Genomic DNA, 19,485 nt, shown 5'->3' with positions numbered 1-19,485 from the left:
CTTGGCTAAATAAAAAACACATCAGAATTTTGTGTATGAATTGATCAAGCCATACTGCCCCATGTACCTCGTGCCGGTATCTGATACACATGGGTCCCTACACTAAGTCCACACCGTGCCAGTCAGTGGCCACCAACCCCGCAGGCGTGCACAGCCAGGGAACGGGGGCCATGGGACGGCCCTGCGACCCCCATGCCACAGGACCAGACCCAAAAACACCACACCAGAACCCGGCCAGCACCGCCGGCGGAGAAGGTCGCCCCCAAGCAGCACAAGTCTGGATAAGGTATTGCGCTCACCATAGCTGCAGCAAACAGAATGGGAAAAAAACAGGAGGGAACAGCTAGCACTCCTTTATAAGACCCACATGACCAAAATTAGCAGGATATGTCTGTGCTCACATGTCTGGACCCTATGTCTTCCCCATTCTGTGAGAGCAGCAATGGTAAGTGTAATACCATATCCATACTTGTGTCGTTTGGGGGCAGCCTTCCCCGCCGGTGGTGCTGGCTGGGTTTTGGTGGGGCTTTTTGGGTCTGGTCCTGTGACATTGGGGTTGCAGGGCCGTTCCATGGCCTCCCTTCCCTGCACGTGCACGCTTTGCGGGGTTGGCGGTCGCTGACCGACACGGTGTGGAGTTAGCGTAGGGACCCGTGTGGACCAGAGGACCTGCGCGGTGGTACACGGGGCAATATGGTTTGATCAATTCATATACAGACACTCTGGTGTTGATTTTTAATATAGGCCTGGCGGCATTAGTATCAGCCATAGATGGGATGTGCAGCCGTTCCATTCTCTCCAGTTCGTGTTTTGCAATTCTCCCTCTCTGAACAGCTAGCACTCCTTTATAAGACCCACATGACCAAAATTAGCAGGATATGTCTGTGCTCACATGTCTGGACCCTATGTCTTCCCCATTCTGTGAGAGCAGCAATGGTAAGTGTAATACCATATCCATACTTGTGTCGTTTGGGGGCAGCCTTCCCCGCCGGTGGTGCTGGCTGGGTTTTGGTGGGGCTTTTGGGTCTGGTCCTGTGACATTGGGGTTGCAGGGCCGTTCCATGGCCTCCCTTCCCTGCACGTGCACGCTTTGCGGGGTTGGCGGTCGCTGACCGACACGGTGTGGAGTTAGCGTAGGGACCCGTGTGGACCAGAGGACCTGCGCGGTGGTACACGGGGCAATATGGTTTGATCAATTCATATACAGACACTCTGGTGTTGATTTTTAATATAGGCCTGGCGGCATTAGTATCAGCCATAGATGGGATGTGCAGCCGTTCCATTCTCTCCAGTTCGTGTTTTGCAATTCTCCCTCTCTGAACAGCTAGCACTCCTTTATAAGACCCACATGACCAAAATTAGCAGGATATGTCTGTGCTCACATGTCTGGACCCTATGTCTTCCCCATTCTGTGAGAGCAGCAATGGTAAGTGTAATACCATATCCATACTTGTGTCGTTTGGGGGCAGCCTTCCCCGCCGGTGGTGCTGGCTGGGTTTTGGTGGGGCTTTTTGGGTCTGGTCCTGTGACATTGGGGTTGCAGGGCCGTTCCATGGCCTCCCTTCCCTGCACGTGCACGCTTTGCGGGGTTGGCGGTCGCTGACCGACACGGTGTGGAGTTAGCGTAGGGACCCGTGTGGACCAGAGGACCTGCGCGGTGGTACACGGGGCAATATGGTTTGATCAATTCATATACAGACACTCTGGTGTTGATTTTTAATATAGGCCTGGCGGCATTAGTATCAGCCATAGATGGGATGTGCAGCCGTTCCATTCTCTCCAGTTCGTGTTTTGCAATTCTCCCTCTCTGAACAGCTAGCACTCCTTTATAAGACCCACATGACCAAAATTAGCAGGATATGTCTGTGCTCACATGTCTGGACCCTATGTCTTCCCCATTCTGTGAGAGCAGCAATGGTAAGTGTAATACCATATCCATACTTGTGTCGTTTGGGGGCAGCCTTCCCCGCCGGTGGTGCTGGCTGGGTTTTGGTGGGGCTTTTTGGGTCTGGTCCTGTGACATTGGGGTTGCAGGGCCGTTCCATGGCCTCCCTTCCCTGCACGTGCACGCTTTGCGGGGTTGGCGGTCGCTGACCGACACGGTGTGGAGTTAGCGTAGGGACCCGTGTGGACCAGAGGACCTGCGCGGTGGTACACGGGGCAATATGGTTTGATCAATTCATATACAGACACTCTGGTGTTGATTTTTAATATAGGCCTGGCGGCATTAGTATCAGCCATAGATGGGATGTGCAGCCGTTCCATTCTCTCCAGTTCGTGTTTTGCAATTCTCCCTCTTTGAACAGCTAGCACTCCTTTATAAGACCCACATGACCAAAATTAGCAGGATATGTCTGTGCTCACATGTCTGGACCCTATGTCTTCCCCATTCTGTGAGAGCAGCAATGGTAAGTGTAATACCATATCCATACTTGTGTCGTTTGGGGGCAGCCTTCCCCGCCGGTGGTGCTGGCTGGGTTTTGGTGGGGCTTTTTGGGTCTGGTCCTGTGACATTGGGGTTGCAGGGCCGTTCCATGGCCTCCCTTCCCTGCACGTGCACGCTTTGCGGGGTTGGCGGTCGCTGACCGACACGGTGTGGAGTTAGCGTAGGGACCCGTGTGGACCAGAGGACCTGCGCGGTGGTACACGGGGCAATATGGTTTGATCAATTCACATACAGACACTCTGGTGTTGATTTTTAATATAGGCCTGGCGGCATTAGTATCAGCCATAGATGGGATGTGCAGCCGTTCCATTCTCTCCAGTTCGTGTTTTGCAATTCTCCCTCTTTGAACAGCTAGCACTCCTTTATAAGACCCACATGACCAAAATTAGCAGGATATGTCTGTGCTCACATGTCTGGACCCTATGTCTTCCCCATTCTGTGAGAGCAGCAATGGTAAGTGTAATACCATATCCATACTTGTGTCGTTTGGGGGCAGCCTTCCCCGCCGGTGGTGCTGGCTGGGTTTTGGTGGGGCTTTTTGGGTCTGGTCCTGTGACATTGGGGTTGCAGGGCCGTTCCATGGCCTCCCTTCCCTGCACGTGCACGCTTTGCGGGGTTGGCGGTCGCTGACCGACACGGTGTGGAGTTAGCGTAGGGACCCGTGTGGACCAGAGGACCTGCGCGGTGGTACACGGGGCAATATGGTTTGATCAATTCATATACAGACACTCTGGTGTTGATTTTTAATATAGGCCTGGCGGCATTAGTATCAGCCATAGATGGGATGTGCAGCCGTTCCATTCTCTCCAGTTCGTGTTTTGCAATTCTCCCTCTCTGAACAGCTAGCACTCCTTTATAAGACCCACATGACCAAAATTAGCAGGATATGTCTGTGCTCACATGTCTGGACCCTATGTCTTCCCCATTCTGTGAGAGCAGCAATGGTAAGTGTATACCATATCCATACTTGTGTCGTTTGGGGGCAGCCTTCCCCGCCGGTGGTGCTGGCTGGGTTTTGGTGGGGCTTTTTGGGTCTGGTCCTGTGACATTGGGGTTGCAGGGCCGTTCCATGGCCTCCCTTCCCTGCACGTGCACGCTTTGCGGGGTTGGCGGTCGCTGACCGACACGGTGTGGAGTTAGCGTAGGGACCCGTGTGGACCAGAGGACCTGCGCGGTGGTACACGGGGCAATATGGTTTGATCAATTCATATACAGACACTCTGGTGTTGATTTTTAATATAGGCCTGGCGGCATTAGTATCAGCCATAGATGGGATGTGCAGCCGTTCCATTCTCTCCAGTTCGTATTATAGTAGTTATATTCCTGTATATAGGAGCAGTGTTATAGTAGTTATATTCCTGTATATAGGGGGCAGTATTATAGTAGTTATATTCCTGTATATAGGGGCAGTATTATAGTAGTTATATCCCTGTATATAGGGGGCAGTATTATAGTAGTTATATTCCTGTATATAGGGGGCAGTATTATAGTAGTTATATTCATGTATATAAAGGCAGTATTATGTTTCTCACCGATATCTCTGTGCTCTAGATTCTGAAGGATGATTTGTAGGAAGGACAGGCAATATGAATGGACGGGGATGGACTCCTCTTGTAGTATGGTCAGGAAGGAATACGCTGCCGTCAGCTGCATTTCTACTCCTGCAACATGGAGAACCTCCTGTCAGCAAGGGGACATAGAAGAATGTTAGACAATGTGATCGGCTGTCTGATATCTCAGCACATTACTGTCCATTACTTCCTGCCACTCTGGATCCTCCATTATAATGTATATAATTAATTTTTTGGAGTGGTTTTCAGAGTTGGCAATATTATACAGCACCCCCCACCATGTACCCCAGGATTACAGCACCCCCACCATGTACCCCAGGATTACAGCACCCCCCACCATGTACCCCAGGATTACAGAACCCCCATGTACACCAGGATTACAGCACCCCCTCCCACACCATGTACCCCAGGATTACAGTCCCCCCACCATGTACCCCAGGATTACAGCACCCCCCACCATGTACCCCAGGATTACAGCACCCCCCACCATGTACCCCAGGATTAAAGCACCCCCCACACACCATGTACCCCAGGATTACAGCACCCCCCACCATGTACCCCAGGATTACAGCCCCCCCCCACCATGTAGTCCAGGATTACAGTCCCCCCACCATGTACCCCAGGATTACAGCACCCCCCACCACCATGTACCCCAGGATTACAGTCCCCCCACCATGTACCCCAGGATTACAGCACCCCCCCACCATGTACCCCAGGATTACAGCACCCCCCCCACCATGCACCCCAGGATTACAGCAGGATTACAGCACACCCCCACCATTTACCCCAGGATTACAGCACCCTCCATGTACCCCAGGATTACAGAACCCTCCATGTACCCCAGGATTACAGCACCCCCCCCCCACCATGTACCCCAGGATTACAGCACCCCCCATGTACCCCAGGATTACAGCACACCCCCACCATGTACCCCAGGATTACAGCACCCTCCATGTACCCCAGGATTACAGAACCCTCCATGTACCCCAGGACTACAGCACCCCCCCCCCACCATGTACCCCAGGATTACAGAACCCTCCATGTACCCCAGGATTACAGCACCCCCCCCCCACCATGTACCCCAGGATTACAGCACCCCCCATGTACCCCAGGATTACAGCACACCCCCACCATGTACCCCAGGATTACAGCACCCTCCATGTACCCCAGGATTACAGAACCCTCCATGTACCCCAGGATTACAGCACCCCCCCCCACCATGTACCCCAGGATTACAGCACCCCCCATGTACCCCAGGATTACAGCACACCCCCACCATGTACCCCAGGATTACAGCACCCTCCATGTACCCCAGGATTACAGCACACCCCCACCATGTACCCCAGGATTACAGCACCCTCCATGTACCCCAGGATTACAGCACCCCCCCCCCCCCACCATGTACCCCAGGATTACAGCCCCCCCCCACCATGTACCCCAGGATTACAGCACCCCCCCACCATGTACCCCAGGATTACAGCACCCTCCATGTACCCCAGGATTACAGCACCCCCCCACCCCCACCATGTACCCCAGGATTACAGAACCCCCCACCATGTACCCCAGGATTACAGCACCCCCCACCCTCACCATGTACCCCAGGATTACAGAACCCTCCATGTACCCCAGGATTACAGCACCCTCCACCATGTACCCCAGGATTACAGCACCCTCCATGTACCCCAGGATTACAACACCCTCCATGTACCCCAGGATTACAGCACCCCCCCCACCATGTACCCCAGGATTACAGCACCCCGCCATGTACCCCAGGATTACAGCACCCCCCCCACCCCCACCATGTACCCCAGGATTACAGAACCCTCCATGTACCCCAGGATTACAGCACCCCCCCCCCACCATGTACCCCAGGATTACAGCCCCCTATGTACCCCAGGATTACAGCCCCCTATGTACCCCAGGATGCCCGGCCTCCCTGTCTGGGCACATCCAGCCGCCTCACACTCCTAGGAACATGAAGGGAGGACTGAGGCTCAGCCTCATGTCACAACTTACTGAAAATCACAATAAATTAAAGTTTCAGCGTCTCAAAGTCGCTTTATGGCGCTACAGCTGTCTGTGAGGTAATTTGTCTGTTACTATGGCAATCGTAGGGAGGCTCAACTCCAAAGCCGCGTCTAGAAGATGGTGAGAACAGAACATCCTGGCAGAATCACCAAGAAATAACGCTACCGCTTCCAGGGACGGGAGACAGACTGGCGTCCATGGGGAAACTATGCAATATGGTATCAGCCGCCAGTGATATGGTATCAGCCGCCAGTGATATGGTATCAGCCGCCAGTGATATGGTATCAGCCGCCAGTGATATGGTATCAGCCGCCAGTGATATGGTATCAGCCGCCAGTGATATGGTATCAGCCGCCAGTGATATGGTATCAGCCGCCAGTGATATGGTATCAGCCGCCAGTGATATGGTATCAGCCGCCAGTGATATGGTATCAGCCGCCAGTGATATGGTATCAGCCTGGTATCAGCCGCCATTTTATAATAGTCTGTACCATTCTGTCCCTTATACCTGGATGCCACAGCCGTGGCGCCTTTAATGACTTTGCCAGTAAATGGACGAGCCCTGACCCCTCTCCGCAGTGTGGTTGTTACAGAACGTCTCACACTTACTCCCCACACTATGTTTTATACAGAAGTGGCTTGCTATTCATCATGATTTTGTGGGGGCAGGACCCCTCGGACCCCCAGGGCACATGGGTAGCCTTGGTGTGCAGAGTGAATACAATGACAGAACTTACTCGGATTTTTGGCACCACCCTCCTCAGCGTCTCGGAAGGATTCTGCCGGATAAGCACGGGCAGATTGGCCACCACGCTGGTTCCTTGGATGTCCTGGCCGGAGCTGGAAGACAGAAACAACCGGAGCGGAAATAAATCTGCAGGAACGTAATAAACCGTGTGAACTTAGAGAAAGAGTTCTGCTCTGGAGGCCGGTGATATAGGGGATTGTGCACACAGTGCGGTCATACAACCGATGCCAGACCCCAATATGGCTGCGGTCAGGCCTCAGGCCTAGGCCGCACATCCTGGGGCCTCATACAGAGCACTGGGCCCAGGTGATAGGAATCCACAGTGTATCCGACCTGAGTGATATCATGAGAACCTGCCGCCATATACTCAGCTCGCCTCAGGGTGGAGTTCTCCTTTAAGGCTCATCAGACGGTGTATTATCTGCGGTGATTGTAGCCCACATATTACACACTACTGTCAGAGACACATAGATGGCGGGGAGAGACCCTGCTGTCACTGCGCAGCCATTGTGTCCCACGCCGCCTCTCCAGGCATCCCAGTGAATCACAGACAGCGGAGCGAGGGAGGGGGCACTTACTTCCACAGAGAAGGAAGATTAACCCTTTCCTTGCTATGTTTTGCGACAGACGAGCCGCCCCACCTCCAATATGTGTCCCCACACTGTACAGGGCGGTTCCAGACTGGCTAAGTAGGGGTTAATAGACTGTCCTCCCATATAACAGCAGGTTGCATTCAGTCCCTCAGAGCTGTGTTCTGGCTCCAGCTATGTAAGGGGAAGGGGGGTATATAGTGGTAAGGATGAGATATATACATCTATTAGAAGGCAGCTGTGACTCAGCGCTTGGATGAGAATATTAAAGCTTTATTAACCCCCGATCGACCACTGTGGAGTTCCTCCTGTAATAAATAATACCGCCAACTCTGATTCAGCAAATACAGGGGAAAGTGACTGAGAATCCAGAATATCCATCCCACAGAGGGGGGCACACAGCGCCTGTGTATAAGGGGCCGTTCACACCTGATGTCCTGCATCAGCCTCACCCGCAAACTGGACAATCAGGCAGCGGCTAACCCGGAACGTCACTATGGTGTCCATGTCCGTACTGCTATAAATGGGGCCACCCTGCCATACCTGACAAAACTCTTAAAGAAGAACTCCAGCGAAAATCTTTTTCATTCAAATCAACTGGTGTCAGAAAGTTATATAGATTTGTCATTTACTCCTGTATAATAATCTTTAGTCTTCCCATATTTATCAGCTGCTGTTTGTCCTGCAGGAAGTAGTGTATTCTCTCCAGTCTGACACAGTGCTCTCTGCTGCCACCTCTGTCCATGTCAGGAACTGTCCAGAGCAGCAGAGGTTTTCTGTGGGGATTTGCTGCTGCTCTGGACAGTTCCTGACATGGACAGAGGTGGCAGCAGAGAGCACTGTGTCAGACTGCAGAGAATACACCACTTCCTGCAGGAGATACAGCAGCTGATAATTACTGGAAGACTGGAGATTTTTGTATATAAGTAAATTACAGATCTATATAACTTTCTGACACCAGATAATTGGAAAGGAAAAGATCTTCTTGGATTTCCCCCTAATGGAGTGGGTCTATTATATCTCCTACAAGATGGGGTGATAATAATGGATCTCTATATACCGGACGTGTGATAAAAATGGATCTCTATATACCGGATGTGTGATAACAATGGATCTCTATATACCGGATGTGTGATAACAATGGATCTCTATATACCGGACAGGTGATAATAATGGATCTCTATATACCGGACAGGTGATAATAATGGATCTCTATATACCAGACGTGTGATAATATTGTATCTCTATATACCGGACGGGTGATAATAATGGATCTCTATATACCGGACAGGTGATAATAATGGATCTCTATATACCAGACAGGTGATAATAATGGATCTCTATATACCGGACGTGTGATAATAATGGATCTCTATATACCAGACGGGTGATAATAATGGATCTCTATATACCGGACAGGTGATAATAATGGATCTCTATATACCAGACAGGTGATAATAATGGATCTCTATATACCAGACGGGTGATAATAATGGATCTCTATATACCGGAAAGGTGATAATAATGGATCTCTATATAACGGACAGGTGATAATAATGGATCTCTATATACCGGACAGGTGATAATAATGGATCTCTATATACCGGACGGGTGATAATAATGGATCTCTATATACCGGACGGGTGATAATAATGGATCTCTATATACCAGACAGGTGATAATAATGGATCTCTATATACCGGACAGGTGATAATAATGGATCTCTATATACCAGACAGGTGATAATAATGGATCTCTATATACCAGACGGGTGATAATAATGGATCTCTATATACCAGACAGGTGATAATAATGGATCTCTATATACCGGACGTGTGATAATATTGTATCTCTATATACCGGACGGGTGATAATAATGGATCTCTATATACCAGACAGGTGATAATAATGGATCTCTATATACCGGACGTGTGATAATAATGGATCTCTATATACCAGACGGGTGATAATAATGGATCTCTATATACCGGACAGGTGATAATAATGGATCTCTATATACCAGACAGGTGATAATAATGGATCTCTATATACCGGACGTGTGATAATAATGGATCTCTATATACCAGACGGGTGATAATAATGGATCTCTATATACCGGACAGGTGATAATAATGGATCTCTATATACCAGACGGGTGATAATAATGGATCTCTATATACCGGAAAGGTGATAATAATGGATCTCTATATAACGGACAGGTGATAATAATGGATCTCTATATAACGGACAGGTGATAATAATGGATCTCTATATACCGGACAGGTGATAATAATGGATCTCTATATACCGGACAGGTGATAATAATGGATCTCTATATACCGGACAGGTGATAATAATGGATCTCTATATACCGGACAGGTGATAATAATGGATCTCTATATACCGGACAGGTGATAATAATGGATCTCTATATACCGGACAGGTGATAATAATGGATCTCTATATACCGGACAGGTGATAATAATGGATCTCTATATACCGGACAGGTGATAATAATGGATCTCTGGGCTCCATATGATAAAGAAATTCCGGAAATCTCTTGGACATTGGGTGACGGGCCGGCCTCTCTCCATAGACATATACCTTATAGCTGTGCTGCCCAACACTACACATCTCGCATCAGGGCATGATGGGAGTTGTAGTTTTATAATCGGTCACTACCTTCCCCTCAGAAATGCTCTCTCTCCCATTGACTTTTACATCTCCCATGAGTGGAGTAAGGGAGTGAAATGCGTTGGTTTTACTGTATGAGGTAATAAAGTGATGGGCAGCTCTGTGCTCTTATTCTTCTGTGCGGGTCTATGACATCATGATCTAATGTAGGATACGGACATGGCTGCCCCCCCCCCCCCATAATATCACACACCGTACACATGGCTGCCCCCCCCCATTATATCACACACCGTACACATGGCTGCCCCCCCCCCCATTATATCACACACCATACACATGGCTGCCCCCCCATTATATCACACACCGTACACATGGCTGCCCCCCCCATTATATCACACACCGTACACATGGCTGCCCCCCCCCCCATTATATCACACACCGTACACATGGCTGCCCCCCCCCCATTATATCACACACCGTACACATGGCTGCCCCCCCAACACTATATCACACACCATACACATGGCTGCCCCCCCCCCATTATATCACACACCGTACACATGGCTGCCCCCCCCATAATATCAACACACCTTACACATGGCTGCCCCCCCCCATTATATCACACACCGTACACATGGCTGCCCCCCCCCCCATTATATCACACACCATACACATGGCTGCCCCCCCATTATATCACACACCGTACACATGGCTGCCCCCCCCATTATATCACACACCGTACACATGGCTGCCCCCCCCCCATTATATCACACACCGTACACATGGCTGCCCCCCCCCCATTATATCACACCGTACACATGGCTGCCCCCCCCACACTATATCACACACCATACACATGGCTGCCCCCCCCCATTATCACACACCGTACACATGGCTGCCCCCCCCCCCCATTATATCACACACCGTTCACATGGCTGCCCCCCCCATTATATCACACACCGTACACATGGCTGCCAACCCCCATTATATCACACACCGTACACATGGCTGCCCCCCCCATTATATCACACACCGTACACATGGCTGCCCCCCCCCATTATATCACACAACCGTACACATGGCTGCCCCCCCCATTATATCACACACCGTACACATGGCTGCACAAACCCCCCGCCGCATTATATCACCCCCATACACATGGCTGGCCCCCCCCATATTATCACACAACCGTACACATGGCTGCCCCCCCCCCCATTATATCCACCACCGGCACACATGGGCTGCCCCCCCCATTAATATCACACACCGTACACATGGCTGCCACCCCCCATTATATCACACACCGTACACATGGCTGCCCCCCCCCCATTATATCACACACCGTACACATGGCTGCCCCCCCCCCATTATCACACACCGACACATGGCTGCCCCCCCCCCCATTATATCACACCGTACACATGGCTGCCCCCCCCCCAGTATATCACACACCGTACACATGGCTGCCCCCCCCCATTATATCACACACCACCGTACACATGGCTGCCCCCCCCCATTATATCAAACACCATACACATGGCTTGCCCCCCCCCCCCATTATATCACACACCAGTACACATGGCTGCCCCCCCCCATTATATCACACACCGTACACATGCTGCCCCCCCCCATTATATCACACACCGTACACATGGCTGCCCCCCCCATTATATCACACACCGTACACATGGCTGCCCCCCCCCATTATATCACACACCGTACACATGGCTGCCCCCCCCCATTATATCACACACCGTACACATGGCTGCCCCCCCCCCCATTATATCACACACCGTACACATGGCTGCCCCCCCCCACTATATCACACACTGTACACATGGCTGCCCCCCCCATTATATCACACACCATACACATGGCTGCCCCCCCATTATATCACACACCATACACATGGCTGCCCCCCCCATTATATCACACACCGTACACATGGCTGCCCCCCCCCATTATATCACACACCGTACACATGGCTGCCCCCCCCATTATATCACACACCGTACACATGGCTGCCAACCCCCCCATTATATCACACACCGTACACATGGCTGCCTCCCCCCCATTATATCACACACCGTACACATGGCTGCCCCCCCCCCCATTATATCACACACCGTACACATGGCTGCCCCCCCCCATATAATCACACCCGTACACATGGCTGCCCCCCCCACATTATATCACACACCATACACATGGCTGCCCCCCCCCCATTATATCACAGCACCCGTACACATGGCTGCCCCCCCCCATTATATCACACACCGTACACATGGCTTGCCCCCCCCCATTATATCACAGCACCGTACACATGGCTGCCCCCCCCATTATATCACACACCGTACACATGGCTGCCCCCCCCACTATATAACACACCGTACACATGGCTGCCCCCCCCATTATATCACAACACCGTACACATGGCTGCCCCCCCCCATTATATCACACACCGTACACATGGCTGCCCCCCCCATTATATCACACACCGTACACATGGCTGCCCCCCCCCATTATATCACACACCGTACACATGGCTGCCCCCCCCATTATATCACACACCGTACACATGGCTGCCACCCCCCATATATCCAACACCGTACACATGGCTGCCCCCCCATTATATCACACAAACCGTACACATGGCTGCCCCCCCCCCCATATATATCACACACCGTACACATGCTGCCCCCCCCCCCATTATATCACCACCGTACACCATGGCTGCCCCCCCCAATTATATCACACACCGTACACATGGCTGCCCCCCCCCCATTATATCACACACCGTACACATGGCTGCCAACCACCCGCCATTTTATCACACCGTACACATGGCTGCCCCCCCATTATATCACACACCGTACACATGGCTGCCCCCCCCCCCCCCTATATCACACACCGTACACATGGCTGCCCCCCCCCATTATATCACACACCGTACACATGGCTGCCCCCCCCATTTATCACACACCGACACATGGCTGGTCCCCCCCCAATTACTATCCACACCACATTCCCCCCCCCCATATATCACACCGTACACATGCTGCCCCCCCCATTATATCACACACCGTACACATGGCTGCCCCCCCCCCCCATAATATCACCCACCGTACACATGCTGCCCCCCCATTATATCACACACCGTACACATGGCTGCCCACCCCATTATATCACACACCGTACACATGGCTGCCCCCCCCCCATTATCACACACCGTACACATGGCTGCCCCCCCCATTATATCACACACCGTACACATGGCTGCCCCCCCCCATTATATCACACACCGTACACATGCCCCCCCCCATTATATCACACACCGTACACATGCTGCCCCCCCCCCATTATATCACACACCGTACACATGGCTGCCCCCCCCCCTTTTATATCACACACCGTACACATGGCTGCCCCCCCATTATATCACACACCGTACACATGGCTGCCCCCCCCATTATATCACACATTATACACATGGCTGCCCCCCCCATTATATCACACACCGTACACATGGCTGCCCCCCCCCCCATTATATCACACACTGTACACATGGCTGCCCCCCCCATTATATCACACACTGTACACATGGCTGCCCCCCCCATTATATCACACACTGTACACATAGCTGCCCCCCCCCCCCATTAAATCACACACCGTACACATGGCTGCCCCCCCCATTATATCACACACCATACACATGGCTGCCCCCCCCCTTATATCACACACCGTACACATGGCTGCCCCCCCCCCATTATATCACACACCGTACACATGGCTGCCCCCCCCCCCATTATATCACACACCGTACACATGGCTGCCCCCCCCCATTATATCACACCGTACACATGGCTGCCCCCCCCACACTATATCACACACCATACACATGGCTGCCCCCCCCCATTATATCACACACCGTTCACATGGCTGCCCCCCCCCCATTATATCACACACCGTACACATGGCTGCCAACCCCCATTATATCACACACCGTACACATGGCTGCCCCCCCCATTATATCACACACCGTACACATGGCTGCCCCCCCCCATTATATCACACACCGTACACATGGCTGCCCCCCCCCATTATATCACACACCGTACACATGGCTGCCCCCCCCCCTTTTTTTCACACACCGTACACATGGCTGCCCCCCCCCCATTATATCACACACCGTACACATGGCTGCCCCCCCCCATTATATCACACACCGCACACATGGCTGCCCCCCCCCATTATATCACACACCGTACACATGGCTGCCCCCCCCCCATTATATCACACACCGTACACATGGCTGCCCCCCCATTATATCACACACCGTACACATGGCTGCCCCCCCCCATTATATCACACACCGTACACATGGCTGCCCCCCCCCCCCATTATATCACACCGTACACATGGCTGCCCCCCCCATTATATCACACACCGTACACATGGCTGCCCCCCCCATTATATCACACACCGTACACATGGCTGCCCCCCCCCATTATATCACACACCATACACATGGCTGCCCCCCCCCCATTATATCACACACCGTACACATGGCTGCCCCCCCCATTATATCACACACCGTACACATGGCTGCCCCCCCCATTATATCACACACCGTACACATGGCTGCCCCCACCCATTATATCACACACCGTACACATGGCTGCCAACCCCCCCATTATATCACACATGACAGTACACATGCTGCCCCCCCCCATTATCTCAACACACCGTCCACATGGCTTGCCCCCCCCCCATTATATCACACACCGTACCACATGGCTGCCCCCCCCCCACTATATCACACGACCGTACACATGCTGCCCCCCCCATTCTATATCACACACCATCACACATGGCTGCCCCCCCATTATATCACCACACCATATAACACATGGCTGCCCCCCCCATTTATATCACCACACCGTACACCATGGCTGCCCCCCCCCATTATATCACACACCGTACACATGCTGCCCCCCCCATTATAATCACACACCGTACACATGGATGCCCCCCCCCCCAGTTATATCACACACCGTACACATGGCTGCCTCCCCCCATTATATCACACACCGTACACAGGGCTGCCCCCCCCACCATTATATCACACACCATACACATGGCTGCCCCCCACCCCCATTATATCACACACCGTACACATGGCTGCCTCCCCCCAATTAATATCACACACCGTACACATGGCTGCCCCCCCCCCCATTATATCACACACCGTACACATGGCTGCCCCCCCCATTATATCACACCGTACACATGGCTGCCCCCCCCACACTATATCACACACCATACACATGGCTGCCCCCCCATTATATCACACCGTACACATGGCTGCCCCCCCCCATTATATCACACACCGTACACATGGCTGCCCCCCCCCCATTATATCACACACCGTACACATGGTTTCCCCCCCCCCATTATATCACACACCGTACACATGGCTGCCCCCCCCATTATATCACACACCGTACACATGGCTGCCCCCCCCACTATATAACACACCGTACACATGGCTGCCCCCCCCCATTATATCACACACCGTACACATGGCTGCCCCCCCCACATTATATCACACCCGTACACCATGGCTGCCACCCCCCCCATTATATCACACACCGTACACATGGCTGCCCCCCCCCCCCATTATATCACACACCGTACACATGGCTGCCCCCCCATTATATCACACACCGTACACATGGCTGCCCCCCCCCCATTATATCACACCGTACACATGGCTGCCCCCCCATTATATCACACACCATACAAATGGCTGCCCCCCCCCCCCATTATATCACACACCGCACACATGGCTGCCCCCCCCCATTATATCACACACCGTACACATGGCTGCCCCCCACTATATCACACACCGTACACATGGCTGCCCCCCCCATTATATCACACACCATACACATGGCTGCCCCCCCCCATTATATCACACACCGTACACATGGCTGGCCCCCCCCCATTATATCACACAGTACACATGGCTGCCCCCCCCATTATATCACACACCGTACACATGGCTGCCCCCCCCCCATAATATCACACACCGTACACATGGCTGCCCCCCCCATTATATCACACACCGTACACATGGCTGCCCCCCCCATTATATCACACACCGTACACATGGCTGTCCCCCCCCCATTATATCACACCGTACACATGGCTGCCCCCCCCCATTATATCACACACCGTACACATGGCTGCCCCCCCCCCCCATAATATCACACACCGTACACATGGCTGCCCCCCCCATTATATCACACACCGTACACATGGCTGCCCCCCCCATTATATCACACACCGTACACATGGCTGCCCCCCCCCCCATTATCACACACCGTACACATGCCCCCCCCCCATTATATCACACACCGTACACATGGCTGCCCCCCCCCCCATTATATCACACACCGTACACATGGCTGCCCCCCCCCCCATTATATCACACACTGTACACATGGCTGCCCCCCCCATTATATCACACACCGTACACATGGCTGCCCCCCCCATTATATCACACACCGTACACATGGCTGCCCCCCCATTATATCACACATTATACCCATGGCTGCCCCCCCCATTATATCACACACCGTCACACATGGCTGCCCCCCCCCCATTATATCACACACTGTACACATGGCTGCCCCCCCCCCATTATATCACAACACTGTACACATAGCTGCCCCCCCCCCATTTAAATCACACACCGTACACATGGCTGCCCCCCCCATTATATCACACACCGTACCACATGGCTGCCCCCCCCTGCCCCCCCCCATTATATCACACACCGTACACATGGCTGCCCCCCCCCCCCCATTACATCACACACCATACACATGGCTGCCCCCCCCATTATATCACACACCGTACACATGGCTGCCAACCCCCCCCATTACATCACATAAGGCAGCTGGGAGGAGCGGCACAGAGCGGCAGTTAGGTATAAGGCAGCCGGGGAGGAGTGGCACAGAGCGGCAGTCAGGTATAAGGCAGCCGGGGAGGAGTGGCACAGAGCGGCAGTCAGGTATAAGGCAGCCGGGGAGGAGCAGCAGTCAGGTATAAGGCAGCCGGGGAGGAGCGGCACAGAGCGGCAGTCAGGTATAAGGCAGTCGGGGAGGAGCGGCAGTCAGGTATAAGGCAGCCGGGGAGGAGTGGCACAGAGCAGCAGTCAGGTATAAGGCAGCCGGGGAGGAGCGGCAGTCAGGTATAAGGCAGCCGGGGAGGAGTGGCACAGAGCGGCAGTCAGGTATAAGGCAGCTGGGGAGGACCGGCACAGAGCGGCAGTCAGGTATAAGGCAGCCGGGGAGGAGCGGCACATAGCGGCAGTCAGGTATAAGGCAGCCGGGGAGGAGCGGCAGTCAGGTATAAGGCAGCCGGGGAGGAGCGGCACAGAGCGGCAGTCAGGTATAAGGCAGCTGGGGAGGACCGGCACAGAGCGGCAGTCAGGTATAAGGCAGCCGGGGAGGAGCGGCACATAGCGGCAGTCAGGTATAAGGCAGCCGGGGAGGAGCGGCAGTCAGGTATAAGGCAGCCGGGGAGGAGCGGCACAGAGCGGCAGTCAGGTATAAGGCAGCCGGGGAGGAGTGGTACAGAGCGGCAGTCAGGTATAAGGCAGCCGGGGAGGAGCAGCAGTCAGGTATAAGGCAGCCGGGGAGGAGCAGCAGTCAGGTATAAGGCAGCCGGGGAGGAGTGGCACAGAGCGGCAGTCAGGTATAAGGCAGCCGGGGAGGAGCGGCACAGAGCGGCAGTCAGGTATAAGGCAGCCGGGGAGGAGCGGCACAGAGCGGCAGTCAGGTATAAGGCAGCCGGGGAGGAGCGGCACAGAGCGCCAGTCAGGTATAAGGCAGCCGGGGAGGAGCAGCACAGAGCGCCAGTCAGGTATAAGGCAGCCGGGGAGGAGCGGCACAGAGCGGCAGTCAGGTATAAGGCAGCCGGGGAGGAGCGGCACAGAGCGGCAGTCAGGTATAAGGCAGCCGGGGAGGAGCGGCACAGAGCGGCAGTCAGGTATAAGGCAGCCGGGGAGGAGCGGCACAGAGCGCCAGTCAGGTATAAGGCAGCCGGGGAGGAGCAGCACAGAGCGGCAGTCAGGTATAAGGCAGCCGGGGAGGAGCGGCACAGAGCGGCAGTCAGGTATAAGGCAGCCGGGGAGGAGTGGCACAGAGCGGCAGTCAGGTATAAGGCAGCCGGGGAGGAGCGGCAGTCAGGTATAAGGCAGCCGGGGAGAAGCGGCACAGAGCGGCAGTCAGGTATAAGGCAGCCGGGGAAGAGCGGCACAGAGCGGCAGTCAGGTATAAGGCTGCCAGGGAAGAGCGGCACAGAGCGGCAGTCAGGTATAAGGCAGCCGGGGAGGAGCGGCAGTCAGGTATAAGGCGGTCAGGTATAAGGCAGCCGGGGAGGAGCGTCATTGGGTTATAAGGCGGTCAGGTAAAAGGCAGTCGGGGAGGAGCGTCAGTCGGTTATAAGGCAGCCAGGGAGGAGTGGCACAGAGCAGCAGTCAGGTATAAGGCAGCTGGGGAGGACCGGCACAGAGCGGCAGTCAGGCATAAGGCAGCCGGGGAGGAGCGGCACAGAGCGGCAGTCAGGCATAAGGCAGCCGGGGAGGAGCGGCACAGAGCGTTAGTCAGGCATAAGGAATCCGGGGAGGTGCGGCACAGAGCGGCAGTCAGGTATAAGGTAGCCTAGGAGGAGTTTCAGTCGGTTATAAGGCGGTCAGGTATAAGGCAGCCGGGGAGGAGCGGCACAGAGCGCCAGTCAGGTATAAGGCAGCCGGGGAGGAGTGGTACAGAGCGTCAGTCAGGTATAAGGCAGCCGGGGAGGAGTGGTACAGAGTGGCAGCCAGGGAGGAGCGGCACAGAGCGGCAGTCAGGTATAAGGCAGCCGGGGAGGAGCGGCACAGAGCGTCAGTCAGGTATAAGGCAGCCGGGGAGGAGCGGCAGCCGGTTATAAGGCGGTCAGGTATAAGGCAGTCGGGGAGGAGCGTCAGTTGGTTATAAGGCAGCCAGGGAGGAGTGGCACAGAGCGGCAGCCAGGTATAAGGCAGCTGGGGAGGAGCAGCAGTCAGGTATAAGGCAGCCGGGAAGGAGCAGCACAGAGCGGCAGCCAGGTATAAGGCAGCTGGGGAGGAGTGGCACAGAGCGGCAGTCAGGTATAAGGCAGCTGGGGAGGAGCAGCAGTCAGGTACAAGGCAGCCGGAGAGGAGCGGCAGTCAGGTATAAGGCAGCCGGGGAGGAGCAGCACAGAGCGGCAGCCAGGTATAAGGCAGCCGGAGAGTAGCGGTACAGAGCGGCAGTCAGGTATAAGGCAGCCGGGGAGGAGCGGCACAGAGCGGCAGTCAGGCATAAGGCAGCCGGGGAGGAGCGGCACAGAGCGTTAGTCAGGCATAAGGCATCCGGGGAGGTGCGGCACAGAGCGCCA

General features: G+C 53.9%; 1 protein-coding gene across 3 annotated transcripts in view; it reads right to left on the bottom strand.

Moving 5' to 3' along the window:
- The window catches only part of PPP4R4 (protein phosphatase 4 regulatory subunit 4), a 134,625-nt gene that overhangs the window by 89,693 nt on the left and 25,447 nt on the right, over positions 1 to 19,485 (bottom strand). For 2 of the 3 annotated variants that reach the window (XM_069951114.1, XM_069951116.1), the window contains exons 3-4: positions 6,783 to 6,885; positions 3,979 to 4,126 (exon numbers count right to left, since the gene is read on the bottom strand). In XM_069951114.1, the coding sequence (XP_069807215.1) occupies positions 3,979 to 4,126; positions 6,783 to 6,885 (251 nt within the window). Of the gene's footprint in view, positions 1 to 3,978; positions 4,127 to 6,782; positions 6,886 to 19,485 lie in introns of those variants that run through there. The other variant, XM_069951115.1, reaches the window with a different exon arrangement.

This window comes from Dendropsophus ebraccatus, chromosome 13, assembly GCF_027789765.1.
Source record: "Dendropsophus ebraccatus isolate aDenEbr1 chromosome 13, aDenEbr1.pat, whole genome shotgun sequence".
NCBI lineage: Eukaryota > Metazoa > Chordata > Amphibia > Anura > Hylidae > Dendropsophus > Dendropsophus ebraccatus.
The sequence above is the reverse complement of the archived record's forward strand: the minus strand, read 5'-3'. Positions and strand labels throughout refer to the sequence as shown.